The sequence below is a fragment of the Pseudorca crassidens genome, chromosome 18 (genome assembly GCF_039906515.1).
Source record: "Pseudorca crassidens isolate mPseCra1 chromosome 18, mPseCra1.hap1, whole genome shotgun sequence".
Taxonomy (NCBI): Eukaryota; Metazoa; Chordata; class Mammalia; order Artiodactyla; family Delphinidae; genus Pseudorca; species Pseudorca crassidens.
The window spans coordinates 58,347,703-58,363,049 of record NC_090313.1 but is presented as its reverse complement, the minus strand read 5'-3'; the positions used below and the strand labels follow the sequence as shown (position 1 = coordinate 58,363,049).

Here is a 15,347-nt window from a genome sequence, read left to right as displayed (position 1 = left end):
AGACTCACTGCTTCTGTTAAGGATGTTCTTTCATTTTCTTCTTAATGCCATCTGGGGCTGATCTGGACACTTGGAGGGATTTGTGGGAAATTCTTATTCTTTTTAGAAGTGCCTTACAACTGGCAACAGTGAATGATAAAAGGTGAATAAGAAAAAGATATTACTGTGTCCTGCTCCCAGTTTAGAGTAGTAGAATGTTTTGTTTTATAAATAATCTGTAAATCTATAACTTAATAATTCCGACTTCAGATTGGTCTTCTATAACACAAGTGAATAGAAATCATAGTCTTTGTAGAAATGTGTTACCTTCAATTTCATTGCTTAAAAATGATCAGGTGTAGCTTTCCCTCTTTCATTGATATTAGAAACGCTTAAAAGTAATAAACAGTATATGCTCATTTAGTAATTTAGTATTGAGAACAAATATTGCAAATAGTCTAGTTTGTACATTTCTCAGAGTGGTATTTATATATAAAATACTTAGATTGTTTCTGATTTGAATGTGACTTGATTTTCAGTATGACTCTTTAAACTTTTAAGTATTAATGGAAAATATTAAAATCGTAGACGAATAGACCTTCTAACACCTTGTTTGAGTTCCTTTGTGGCATTTCAGCATTGCTGATTTTATTAGCTTTGGTTTGGAATTTCTTCTTTAGTGGTTGAAATGCAAGCCCTGCAGTGGAGTAATTTCTTTTTTCCCTCTTGAAACATCACATAGAAGAATGCTGTATACTGAAACAGAATTAGGGTAGGTCCTACTACGTCATTCTTATGAGCCTCCATCAGTAGTAGTCTTGCAAAGGCTGTCCTTTCTTGTTTGAATAATGATCTCATTTTGAAAGTGCCTTTACATTTTTCTGCATAAGTGATATGATACACTAATCCACAGTCTTCATAGATTATTAACTCCTGAAGCAAGAGAGATGCAGCTGTCCTCAATGATTCAAAATAATTTCTATTTAGGGAAATTTGTTTAATTTTTTTTTTGAGTATGAATATGTTGAATCCACAAGTTTTGGCATACTTCAGGCAGAGCAAAGAAGTTATATCCTGAAAGTAATCTGACTTGGGAGAAGTTTATAAGTGGATCTATTATTTCTTCAGCCAACTCTCATATTTAACTTACCCTATAACCTAACCTAAGGACTTTTTTTTAAATCTAAGTTTGTTGCATTTTTAATTTATATACTCTGTGGGGTCTGGTAAATAAGTCAAGGGTTTGGAGCTCCTACTGAAGGAGAAATTGTAAACTTAGACCATTATTAATCTGAGCAAGATACGATTTCTTGGGAGTTGTTTTTCATTTTCAAAGTGAAGTGGGCTTCTGAACTTAAATTACCAAATAATTCTGTTCCATAATGGAATGCTCCCCTTTTACCTGTATTTTCAATCAGATATATTGTTACTAATTAGTATTTAAGAAATGAAGGAAAACTGGGAAATTTGGAAAATCATATCTTGTTTATAGTTTCTGAATATATTTTAAACTGTATCTTAATCAAAGTAGTTAAGTTTTACTTAGATCTCGTTCATTTGGGAGTCTTTAATAATTTTCACGGTTTATATTGAAATATTATTAGATATGAAAAAGAATGATTTGTCAAGAAAATTGATTAGAAAAGGCTGGAGGATGATTGTTTAATAATTTTAAAAGCACTTTTGTAGCACCTGTTTCCACTGTATAGGTCCAATGAAAATAAATAAAATAGCTCTGATGTATCAATTTTAAGCTCTTTCTCATCTGTTAAAAAGCCACCTCTTAAGAACTCCAGCTGTGGAATACTCTGCTATTCGATTTGTGAGTTTTGGACCCTTGCAAGTACCTAGTTAGATTGTATTTCTTGAGACATTCAGTATTCAGATCTTTTTCTTTTTTGTGCTCCTTTCCTCTTGCCGTCCCTCATGTTCCTACTCAATGTGATTCTACTGCAGAATACTGTTTAAAGACTTCAGGATTTAAAATCTGTTGGAAACTTACAATGGAAAATAGCTCCACATAGGCTCATAGCTTTTGTAGTTATTTGTTTGGTACCTCATGTTGGATGGCAGTTTCACCCCCTTGCCTTCTTTAGATTTGTTTTTTCATTTCTTTGCTTAAATTCTGGAAATTACAGATTTGATGGTTAAATTTGTAGGTTTTCTTTTCTTAGTCCAAACTGTTTACATTTTTCACTTGTAGAGACTTGAATATATTCCTAAAGTACAGAAGGGTTATTAGCTCATTCCTTCATCTTCAGGCTTTAAAAAAAAAACATTTAGTCTAACTGTTGTTAGGTAATGGAATAACCATTCCTTTTCAGCTGCTGGCATATTTCCAAACTGGCCGGCAGAGCCAGGAGGAAATGAAGGCATTAAAAACTAACTTTGGTTGGTTGCCACCTTCTTAGTGCTGAGACTATAACCTTTGTTGGTTGATTGATAGAGAACAGGAGAGCACAATCCTCGTTCCACTAACAGGTAAGGAACCCTTGTGATGACCAGTTGGTGTGAGAGAGACATTATTTGATAGCATTTTTTCTTAATTTATCCCCAAATGTAACATGTCCCTGAAGTCACATAGTGTGACTGCCTGTGTTCCATCCAGCAGGAATACGCAGCACCCTTCTGTTGAGAGTGAGATCTGAAATTTAATACTCATGTATCACTGTACCACAAAGTATAATTGATCTGCTTCCTACGGTTAAAATTTATCCTGCAGTCCCTGTAACTTTAAATACCTATCTGTCTGTCTTATTCTCCTTTCAGCTTTTCCTTGCTGAGATGCTGTGTCCTTTGAACTTCCTTCTCTTAGTTACCTAATCTCTATAATAAAGTAAACTATTTTCCATTATCTTTATCATCATCTGTTATTTGGGTATATCTTACTGTTTAAATTTCTGCATTGTAGCCATTAATGATTATTTCCTGGTCCTTCTTGACCCCAAACCAAATGATCATGTGTTTGAAAAAAGATTTTTAGTCTGTATTGCCTGTATCTGCAATTCTGCCCTCCCGCTTTTAAATATGAGTGCTTGAAGAATAAATCTTTTTCAGTGACAGTAGTCATAGCTTGATAAAATTCAGGTTTCGTTTTATATTGCTATAATATGGGACTGTAGTCTGATTAACTCTTTAAATTACTGAAAACTTAAAAACTGAGAACAAATCCAGCTTCTTAGACAATTCCCAAGGTTTAGTGGTATTCCCGTTAATATGCTTGATTATTCTGTTTCTACTTTGCAATCCGTCTTCTTCTCTTTGACAGAAGAGTTAATTGGGACTTCCTTGATATATCTGAGGTCGAGTGCCTTTCCCTGTCCCTTTAAGACAACTGATCTTGTTTTCCAGTCCTAATTGATCATTTTTGGATTTGGTCTTCCACTTGAAGTTGGGTGGTTTGTCACAGAACATGTTACGGCTTAGACCAAGATAGGTCCCTTCTTAATAGTGACTGAGGAATGAATCATTTGTGGTGACAGACTTCTAAAATTCAAATTAAGAAGGCACTAAGGAAAGTATGCCCAAATGTAGCTCCTTTTTATCCTGAGGATAAGTCATTACAAGCTCAAATGACCAGAGAATGTAATTTCTTAATAAGAATTTTTTCTTAAATCTATATTCAGCTCTCTATTTCAGTGCTTCTCTCCTACCAGAGGTGCAAGGAGTGATCCTAGAACCACAGATACAGCCAAGACCACGGAGAGCTTTTGACGTCAGGGGTCCACTTTCTCCACTGAACCCTTGGAGGCAGAATATCCAGCTTCTGGAGAGAGTTGGGAAAGGATAATAAACAAGTGGGTGCTTTCCATTATTTACTTGGGTTTATTTATAGACTGGAGTGTCCTTCCATTGCCCATTTAATTCTACTGTTAAACTCCTTGGGTTCATAGAAGAACCAAGTGGGGCTGCAATCTGTTTGTTTTTCTAAGAATGCTAACTAGTGCCCGTTCCAGAAAAGAGACCTAAAATTTATTTTAATTTTCTCTCCAGATAACTAAAGCAGTGGGTGATTTGGGGGTACTTGATTTGGTGAATGCCTGTGTAGTCCACAGGAATTTTTAAAAGGAAATATTTGCCCATTTTAGCCTTTACTGGTATTAGTGTACTAAGTGCTCTTTTATATTCCAGTATTTAAGAAGTTTCTTTATTTCGTCTTTGGGCAAGCTGGGCATCTGAATTCTCCTAATTTACACAGTCTGATGTCCAGGTGTTATCCTACCCTGTTAGTGAGAACTTTTTGGTCTTTTTCCTACCTCGAACTTTAGGACTTCAAATTAAGTAGATCTTTAAACAAGATGCAATGATAGTACCATTATGGTTTTACTGTCAAGTCTAGGCTTCATTCTTTAATAAGATACATACGAATGAATATGAGTTTCAGGATATAACAAGGCAAAAGAGCCTTTTCCTAGATTTTCCCCATGGCATTAAGATGGTTTTCTCTTAGTTTCTTTGATGCCAAGGGTAGGATTTGATTCCAGGAAGTTCTTATCACCTGCAGTGGGTAGAACGTGAAGTTGGTGCCTTTGGCAGGTTTTCATTTCTCCTTGGTGGATCCCTTCTGTGACTCCAGGTATCTTGATAATGGGAGACCGGTTTATTTGTTCTCTAATTGCCCAGATTTCTTTCAACTGGTAAACATCATACTTCAGCAAAAGGAACTCTTCTAGCAGAGCCTTCATGGATGATATCTGTCACACATGCAGCAGCTGCAGTTTGGAAGGCAGTGGTGAACGGAGCCACGCATTATATCTAGAAGACACAAGGATGAGAGAGCCACCTGATCTTGCCATTGATAAACTTTAAGATTTACTCTGGTGTACTCTTGGTCTGGAAACGGAAAGGCTCAAATAATGACGTAATTTTTTCAGATTGGAATTTTACATGGCCATGAAAATAATTCCTTTTTATTCAGAAGACTGAAATAGAGGAAGCATGAGAGACACCTTTCTTTAAAAAGCAGCTCTCTGTATCTGTTTCACTTAAAAGATTTGTGGGATTGAAAATCACCTTAATGAAGCAGGCAGACTTTTTATTTTTTAGTAGTCTGGGAGATCCAAAAATCGTAATGAAACTGTCTTTTGTTGCCTGACACTGAAAGGAACTAGGAAATATAAAGGGTGAACTTCTTAATTATTCCCAAATTACTTTTAATATTAGGATGCACTTTTTAAACTTTTTCTAGTCTTGGGCCTTATTCTTATTTGTCAGATCAACAAAGATTCCAGCATAGGAGTAGAGACGTCTTCGAGTTCAGTCTGCTAAAGTAGTAAATACTGTTAAGCTTGAGGTATCGTTCTGCACTGCAGGCGTTCTAAAGCTGAATGATAGCTGAAAAAAAAAGAGGTATTTTATAGAGCAAAAGCAATTAGTAGCAGTAGGATAAGCCTCTATGTGTGAATAAGTGTTGCAAGATAGTTATCCAGACTATCGATAAACTGATGGCGGTAGTGATCAAAATGTTTTATTTCTCTTTTGGTATCTATTTAACTGGTCAGTCGAAAGCTGTTAAAGAAGTTTTTAAAAGTTATGCAATGCTGCCAGTTTGTTTTATTTGGTATAAATTTTAAGAATAGAAATTCTAGAGATAATAATATGGAAGCATCTAAATGTCTTAGGAATCTTCAAGGTTTTGGAAACCCACATTTGCTAGATTATAACCTGGCCTTCAGTCTTCTCGGCTATTTGTGAGGCCTGTTTTCCCCTCATTTATTATAAATAAACTTTTGTATGTACAGTACTTAAAAGTAAGTTTAAAAGATCAATTTGAACTAAAATTTCCCTAGAGAGCTCTGAATTCCCATAAACAATTACAGCTTTTTACTCTTGATTTGTTTCTGTTAAAAGTTAGTACGATAGTTGTTACAAACACATATAAATTAAAAAACAACTACTCAACATTTTAGAAAGAACTCAGGGAACTGAAAGTGAGATTCGCTTGGAAATTTAGTTGAACTCTTTGAACCACAGTACAAACGAGTTTATGGCCTGTGAGGTTATTAGCCTTTTGTTTCAGTTTTGAAGAAGTGATTTAAACTCTTAATCCCATTAATCTCATGCTTTGATTAAATTTTAGCTTTGTTCCTTAAAGTGTGCAAAAGAAATGAAGTGCATTTCTATTCATCTCATGCCACTAAAAGCTATTTAAAAGTGAAACTTGATGTATATTGATGTGAACTGATGTGTTTAAACTTCTATTTTGATACATTTTCCTTTCAGATTTTTAAATATTTCGTGTCACAATATGCAATCCTATATTTTCCAGTGTTTATTTTATGGATATTACTATAAGCTAATTTTTTTCTAGAATGACTAATTGTGTAATATTTGTATTATGTGATCATTTGAAAAACTAATAAATATTTTCTCCATAAAAAAATGCACTTACTGATAAATGGCTTATTTTTCTTTCAGGAGTAGAAAATGGAAACTACAACAGTATTTTTAAGTGTATTTTAATTTTATGTGTCTTCCTCTTAAGTATTTCTGAATATATATCCTATCCTTGTATATGTTGAACTCTTTTGAGAAAAAAAATTATTTTAAACTGTTGAATTAAAATGATTCTCCTTGGGTCACCCAGTGCCAAATGTAGGAAATAGGTGATTTATTTAGTCTATTTTTGCATTTTCCTGATTAGCTTCATCTTAGCTTTGTTTCCAGAATTGGATTGTTTTAGATGCCGTTTTTATATGCCAGTTTTGCAAACCATTAAAACTCTTGAGCTAATATCATAAATATCAGGAGTAATATGGTCACATCTTTTAAAGTGAGATCTTGATAAACAAAGACCCTCACAAAATAGCATACAAAAGACAGTTCCTCTATTCAGAAAAAGAATATTTGAAAATAACGGCTGATTGGAGAGCTACCCAATTTGTGGGTGCTGTTAATAGGAGAAGAAAATGTTTTATATTTTAGTGTTCTCCTTGAACAAATAATTGTAGGAGGGGAAATCTTAGAGTCTCTTGCTTTTAACCTTATCAAAACAACATGGAAAAGGATAACATTGGGTTTTAATGATTCTTGTCTTTATATCTACATAAACTTAATCAAAGCCACTGGAACAATTTACCTTTCCTATGCAGAGTCTGCTAGAAGCAAGAGGAGATTTCCCTTTTGATTTGAAGAAAACTCATAAGAAGTGGACTCCTAAAATTAAAAATGAACATTATGATAGGGTCCTAGGCAAGAAATAAAAGTTTGATTAATGACAATTTGCGGATTAAAATGAAAGAATTTGGCTCCCTGAAGAAATTATGCTCTGAAAAATGAGAATTATAAAAGGAAATTATGATTTAGAATAGCTACTATATTTGTGGGGGGTGGTGGCGGGAGAGGAGCTAAAATTCTTGGCTTTATTAGTCTGGTAAGTTTGGGAAAGATGAGTAAAGATTGTGTGGATAAAATTTTGCTTTTAGATTTAAAGCTATTAAAAGGTTTACGGACATAATGTATTTCTATGGAAAATGGAAGGCTGTATTTTCCTTGAATACAAAAAAATTTATAAGTCTTACCTATATGTGTATAGAAGGGTAGGGTTGGGGGGTTAAATAAAAATCTTGCACTGGAAATTTCAAACATATTGTAAAAATAATGGTGAAATGAGAGTTTTAAATAATTTTCATTACAGGGACTTTTCCCTACACTGTCAATAGCTTCAAAATAAAAACATTACAGAATGTTGAACATGGCTTTATCTCCGAGGTGTAAGAACGTAGGCTTATTGTTTCACCATGATTCATGGGATTAGCTATAGGAAAAAGTTTTGTTTTGTTCTTTAGTGAGGAAACAGTTTTATTTTAACATAGCTTCTGTTTTAAAAAAGGTAAAGGTAACGTAAGCAGTGTGACTGCAAAGTACTGACCTTGTAGCTTATTGTTAAATATGTGCACAGATCTTACTGTATTTTGCTGTATTGAAACAATTGAGCAAAATGTCAGTGCCTAGATGTCTAAGCGATTTCTTGATTTTTTAAAATTCAGGTATTTTTATTTCCCATTAAAAAAAATTCACATTAACGTAGTCCTGAAATGTGAAAGATTTGTGTTTCCAAAATAAGCACATAGGTGCTCTTTAAAGTTTTTTCCCACTAAATGTACATCTAAGGTAATAAGATCACTGCAGTAAAAAAACGCTAGGGAACTATGAAGGGCGCATCGGAGTGTTCAGGAATTACAATCAAAGGGATCTCTACTCAAGAGGTAAGGTATGGCATAGGTAGAAAAAGTGTTCAAAATGTGTTCAGTGCAATGTCTGGTGATAAAGTAAACTACAACAGATATCCTTTGATTTTCAGACAGATGAAGAATTAGGAAAATAATTTTTCTTAAGAATCTCTCTCAGAGAAGAGCAGTGGATAAACCACAGATTTGTTTTTGCATGACTTTGGGGTGCATTTAGAAACAAATATCTGCAGACGTTGTACCCTTTTGGTACCTGGCCTGAATATATCCCATGGCATCTCCTACCCTTGCTCTCGTAATGTTTATGATCCATATTTAATTTAGTATTTCTTAAGCCCTGAGAACTGTTAAAATATTGTACTTCGAATGGAAAGTTGAGTACAGATTCCTTGAGGTTATTGCTTGGCTTCATGTTTGCTGTGTCTGCCTGTTTTTGTTCAATGAAACCTAGAATTTAGAAAACAGTAGCTGTACTGAGTAATTTTAACTTCGGTTTGAGAAATTAGAGTTTTATAAACATTGACTTACACTGTAATTCGGGAATCTGTTATATTAAGGATTAAGAAGTAATATTGTTGGCTAGTATATAAAGTTGTTCAGACAAGAAAGTTATACTGTTGTTCTGTAAGGTATATTAAGTAGGTTCAAAGAATCAAGTGTTAGCATAATATGTAGTATATCTAGAAACAAAGGAAAATGCAGTATTCAGTACAGGGGAGCTAAAAAATGATTTAGAATTTTTTTCTAGAATTACATTACTAGTATCATTTACTCAATAGATGGCAGTATAAAAAACAGAGTAACCTTCCATCCTATCTTTTTGATTCTTTTTATAAGGACATCAGCTCGTGGACATTTGGCTTTTATTTAAGATAGTTTGCTGTCTGTTCTGCATTTGCCTTTATGCAGAGCAAATGATCATATTGCTATGATCTAGTGACAGCACTCACTACATCAGTGAGGTAACTGATTCCATGTTCAGGGATGCTCTGATGGTAAGAAGTTGACCCAGAATATGCTTCCATGTCATTTTTTATTTGAAAATTACCTTAGAAATTAGCTAGATTAGCATCCTTATCTGTAAAATAAAATATGTAAAATTTTACGTACAAGATAATTGATATCTGGGAACAATACATGTATTTCTAATATCACATAGTTTATTAAAGGTCTGCTGTAGGATTCAAGTCTGTTGACTCCAGGCTCAGAGATCTGTACTTAACTGTACTTTATTGCCTCATCATGTTAGTCCTAGTTCTGGGCAATGTAGAGTATTGCCTCATCATGTTAGTCCTAGTTCTGGGCAACGTAGAGCGAGTCTGATGCCCTTCAAATATGATAGTCTTCAGGTATCTTAAGATGGCTGTTATACTCCATCAATTCCAAGCGCAAGTTTCCCGCCCCCACAACAGATTAAGCACACCTCCATTTTTTTTTGCTCTTATTCATGTAGCATGGTTTTGAAATCCTTAAGAGTTTTGTCGATCTCTGAACATGCTTCAGTTTATTCTTCTTAACGTGTGACACTGAACCAACACAGTACACGCTCAGCTTGTGTTTAGCCCTGTGACTCATACCATTTTGTTTATCCTTACGTATTTAGCCAGTCAGGTGCTTAATTTTACGAGATTCTCTTGGACAAAAGACTTACATAGTGATATACAAAAAATTTTGTTTCAAAAAATTAGGCCGGTACAGACTAATGTGCACAGTTCAGAGGAAAAGAAAAAAATTCACTCAAGGTAATAGCTAAGACCTTGAGAAAGCAATCAAAGAAGTACCATCTTCATTTCAATTATTGCTTAATTTTGACTCATATAACTATAAATTCCATATTAAATGGCTTGTGTAATGTAAAATGTTATTTTTCAGGTTGTCCTTAGTAATTTAAGAGGAGCCAGGCCCTTTGGAGCTAAACTGTTGACACGGCACTGACATTGAGAAGAAAATGAACTTGTGTTTAGTAACATAATTAAAACTAGAAAGGAAAGTCAGTGCTTCAGTGGAGAAGTTTGAGATACACCCCAAACAGCTGAAGATGGTGGAGAAGTGGCCCTGGAAGTCTGAGAGTGTGACCAAAATTCTAATGAAAGCACAGTCTTATGTTGCTTCTTGAAATATAGTGCAAATACTCAAGCAACGTTGTTTTGGTTTAACAGTGTTTTAAGTTACCAGTTAAATAGCTTTTCCCCCCCAGATTTTAAATTGAGCTCCAGGAAGACACAAGGTGTTTATTTAATGGTTGCATGTACCTTTAGGGTATGCGTACCTTTGTTTGAGAAATACTGGTATGAGACAGGTTGTGTTCTACCTTACCGGAGTTAGAATTTGGGGACAAATGAGGGAGAAAGAAAAGAACAACCATTTACATGCCTACTCTGTGCAGCTTTTGCTAAGTGCTTTACATATATTTATCTAATTAGATCCGGTTGACCTATGAGAAAGGTAATTTTTTATTTTACACACAAAGATGCTGAAACTCAGAGGTTACAATGCCTGCCCAAGGGCACATAATCAAGCAACAAAAATGGGGTTTAAAAGATTTATCAAAATCTAAAGAATTGTATCACACCATTGATTGTCAAATATCTGCCAAAAAGAATGCATATTCTCAGGAAAATTTCACATAGAACCTCAGTGTTTAAAGTAGATAAAAGGGATTTTTGATATAATATGCATTTTTTGAGAGTAGTTTTACAGAAAAATCGACCAGAAAGTACAGTCCTCCCCCTGCCCCCCCCCTCATTTATACAATTTTCCTTACCATAGTTTGCTCTATTGTTGACATCTTGTGTGGTGTATTTTGTTACAATTAATGAACTAATACTGATGCATCATTATTAGTTGAAATCCATAGTTTACTTTAGGGTTCGCTCGTGTCATACAGTTCTACAGGTTTTGCCATATACATAATGTCATGTATCATAATTACAGTGTCATACAGAATAGTTTCACCTGCCTACAAATGGTGTTCCACCTATACTCATCCTTCCCTTCCCGCCCCTCCCCACCTCTGGCAATCTGTAGTTTTGTTTTTAGCCTTCTCAGGCTGGTTTCCTTCATTTAGCGATATACAATGTCTTTTTGTGACTTGATAACATATTTCTTTTCATTACTGAATGGGATTCCATCATATAGTTTTACCACAGTTTGTTTATCCATTCATCTTTGAAGGACATCTTGATTGCTTCCAATTTTTGGCACTTATGAACAAAGTTGCTATAAACATTTATATGTAGGTGTTTGGAGGACAGATTTCAACTCATTGGGAAAAATACCTAGTAGTGAAATTGCTGGATCTTACAGTAAAGCCTATGCCTAGCTTTGTGAGCAGCTGCCCAGCTGTCTTCCAAAGTGGTTGGACTGTTCTGCCTTCCCACCAGCAATGAACCAGAGTTCCTGTTGTCCTATCTCCTTGCAGGCGTATGGTGGTGTCAGTGTTTTGGATTGTAGTCCCACTGATAGGTGTATAGTTGCATCTTACTGTTTTATTTGCAGTTCTCTAATGATACTGTTTTCCATCTGTATATCCTCTTCAGGGAGGTGTCTTTTCAGATCTTTTGCCCATTTAAAAAATCAGTTTTCTTTCTGTTGAGTTTTAAAAGTTTTTTGAATGTTTTGGATATCAGTCCTATACCAGATAAGTGTTTTGCAAGTATTTTCCCCTAGTCTGTGGCTTGTCTTCATTCTCTTAACAGTGTCTCTTAGAGAGCAGAAGTTTTAAATTTTGATGAAGCCAACTTCATCAATTTTTTTTCTTTTTTCTATTTTGTGCTTTTAGTGGAGTATCTAAGAACTCATTGTCAAACCCATGGTGACCTAGATTTTCTCCTATGTTATCTTCAGGAAGTTTCACAGTTTTGAGTTTTACCTTTAGGCCTGTGATCCATTGAGTTAACTTTTGTGAAAGGCCAGTGTTTAGGAAAAGACTGTCCTTTTTCCTTTGAATTTTCTTTGCTCCGTTTTCAAAGATCAATTGACTATATTTGTATGTATCTATTTCTGGGTTCTTTATTCCGTTCTATTGGTCTGTTCTTTTGCTGATACTACACTGTGTTGAATACTGTAGTTTTTCGGTATGTCTTAAAATTGGGTGTCAAACTTCTAACTTTGTTCTTCAGTATTGTACCTACTATTCTAGCTCTTCTACCTTTTCATATAGACTTTAGAATCAGTTTGTCTACAAATGACTTGCTGGGGTTTTTATTGGGATTGCATTGGATCTAAAGACCAAGTTGGGAAGAACCGACATCTAACCATATTTAGTCTTCCTATCTATGAACATGCAGTTACTCTCCATTTATTTAGATCTTTTTGATTTTTCATCAGCATTTTGTACTTTTTCCTCACATAGACACATTTTCTTAGATTTATACCTAAGTATTTTTTTTTTTTTGGTGCTAGTGCAAATGGTGTATTTTAAATTCCAGTTGTTTGTTGCTGATATATAGGAAAACAATTAACTTTACCTATATCTTGCAACCTTGCTATAGTTGCCTACTAATTGCAGGTATTTTTTCCTTGCTTTAGGGACTTTCGTATACACGGTCATGTCTTCTGGAAACAAAGACAGTTTTATGTTTTCCTTCTCAGTCTTTATACCTTTCACTTCCTTTGCTTATTGCATTGGCTAGGACTTCCCACAACAATGTTGAATAAGAATGGTAAGAGGGGACTTGCTTGTCTTGTTCATGATATTGGGTGGAAAGCATCTAGTTTCTCACCAATACGTATGATGTTAGCTGTAGGTTTTTTGTAGATATTCTTTATCACATTAAGGAAGTTCCCCTCTAGTTCTGGTTCCTCAAAGGTTTTTTGTTTGTGTGGTTTTTTTTAAATCATGAATTGGTGTTGACTTTTGTCAAATGCTTTTTCTGTACGTATTGATATGATCATGTTTTTTCTTTAGTTGTTAATGTTTCTAATTGATTTTTGAATACTAAATCAGCTTTACATATGTAGAATAAATGGAACTTGGCCATGGTGTATAATTCTTTTTTTCTTTTTAAATTAATTAATTAAATTACTTTTTTGGCTGTGTTGGGTCTTTGTTGCTGCACGCAGGCTTTCTGGTTGCGGTGAGCAGGGGCTACTCTTCGTTGTGGTGTGCAGGCTTCTCATAGCGGTGGCTTCTCTTGTTGTGGAGCATGGGCTCTAGGCGCACAGGCTTCAGTAGTTGTGGCACGTGAGCTCAGTAGTTGTGTCACCCGGGCTCTAGAGAGCAGGCTCAGTAGTTGTGGCGCACGGGCTTAGTTGCTCTGCGGCATGTGGGATATTCCCGGCCCAGGGCTCGAACCCGTGTCCCCTGTATTGGCAGGTGGATTCTTAACCACTGCGCCACCAGGGAAGCCCGTGTATAATTCTTTTTACATGTTATTGCATTCAATTTGTTGATATTTTGTCAAGGATTTTTGTATCAAGGTTAATGAGACACTGGTCTGTAATTGTCCTTTCTTGTAATGTCTTGTCTGATTTTGATATTAGACTTGCCTCATAGAATGAGTATGAAAGAGATTGTACACAACTGGTGTCATTTTATTCAACATTTGGTAGAATTCATCAGTGAAACCATCTGGGCTTTGTATTTTCTGCTTGGGAAGGTTATTAATTGTCAATTCAGTTTCTTTAATAGATATAAGCCTTTTCAGTTTGTTTCTTGTCTAACTTTTGGTAGATTATATCTTTTAAGGAATTGGTTCATTTCATCGAGGTTGTCAAATTTGTGGAGATAGAGTTGTTCATAATACTCCTTACTATCCTTTTAATATCCATGGGATCAGTAGTAGTGGCTTCTCTTTCCTTTGTGATATTAGTGGTTTGTGTCTTCCTTCATTTTATTTGTTAGCCCAGCTAGAGATTTATCAATTTTATTGATAAAATAACCAGACTTTGGTTTTGTTGATTTTTCTCCGTTTTACTGTTTTCAGTTTCATTGACTTCTCTAATTTTTATTTCTTTTCTTCTACTTGCCTTAGGTTTATGTCGCTCTTCTAAGCACTGTTTTTGCTGTATCCCAGAATTTTGATAAATTCTTTTTTCATGTTCTTTTAGTTTGAAATATTTAAAAGTTTCTTTTGAGACTTTTGAAACCAATGTATCATTTAGAGGTGTTGTTTAATTTCTAACTATTAGGGGTTTTTCATTTATCTGTAAATACTTGGTATCTTACTAATTTTAGTTTAATTCCCTTGTGTCTGAGAGCGTACTTTTAGTATGCTTTCTATTCTTTTAAAATTTTGTGGTGTCTTTTATGGCCCTTAATCTTGGTGAATTCTCCATGTGAGCTTGAGAAGGTATATTTTGTTGTTGTTGGATGAAGTAATCTTTAGATGTCAGATCCAGTTGATTGATGGTGCTGTTCAGTTCAACTGTCTTTATAGATTTTCTGCCTGCTGGATCCATCAGTTACTGGTGGAGCGGTGTTGAAGTCTTTTAAGTATTATAGTGGATTCATCAGTTTCTCGTTTCAGTTCTGTCAGTTTTTGGCTCACATATATTGATGCTCTGTTGTTAAGCAAACATATATTAAGGATTGTTACATCTTCATGGAGACTTGACTCCTTCATTGTTTCGTAATATGCCTCTCTTTATCCCTGATAACTTTTCCTTGTTCTGAAGTCTGGTTTTCCTGAAATTAATGTGGTTATTCTAGCTTTCTTTTTTTTTTTGGGTACGCGGGCCTCTCACTGCCATGGCCTCTCCTGTTGTGGAGCACAGGCTCTGGACGCGCAGGCTCAGCGGCCACGGCTCACGGGCCCAGCCGCTCCGCGGCATGTGGGATCTTCCCGGACCCGCGTCCCCTGCATCGGCAGGCGGACTCCCAACCACTGCGCCACCAGAGAAGCCCTATACTAGCTTTCTTTTAATTAGTATTATCACAGTATCTTTCTTATCCCTTTACTTTTAATCTACCTGTATCTTTGTATTTAATGTGGGTTTTTTATAGACAACATACAGTTAGGTCTTTCTTTTTTTTAATCCATTTGACAGCCTCTGTCTTGTAATTGGTATATTTCAACCATTTACATTTAAAGCAATATTGATGTAGTTAGATTTATATCTATCTTGTTTGTAACTTTTCTGTTCTTTGGCTTTGTCCTTTTAAAATTTATTTTGCCTTATACACTATTTCTGTCTTCTTTGATATTAAGTATAATTCCAATTTAGTTTGAGTCCTAA

General features: G+C 35.0%; 1 protein-coding gene across 4 annotated transcripts in view; it reads left to right on the top strand.

Moving 5' to 3' along the window:
- TSC22D1 (TSC22 domain family member 1) overlaps positions 1–15,347 on the top strand; it is a 135,216-nt gene that overhangs the window by 27,486 nt on the left and 92,383 nt on the right. Inside the window, exons 2-3 of one of the 4 annotated variants that reach the window (XR_010936915.1) lie at positions 3,606–3,776; positions 4,603–6,289. The exons of 1 other annotated variant lie outside the window; for it this stretch is intronic. Coding sequence is in view for 2 of the 3 variants with exons in the window: in XM_067713230.1 (XP_067569331.1) it covers positions 3,619–3,769 (151 nt within the window). In the remaining variant the exon portion in view is untranslated. Of the gene's footprint in view, positions 1–3,605; positions 3,933–4,602; positions 6,290–15,347 lie in introns of those variants that run through there. 2 more of the 4 variants (XM_067713230.1, XM_067713229.1) reach the window with 2 other exon arrangements.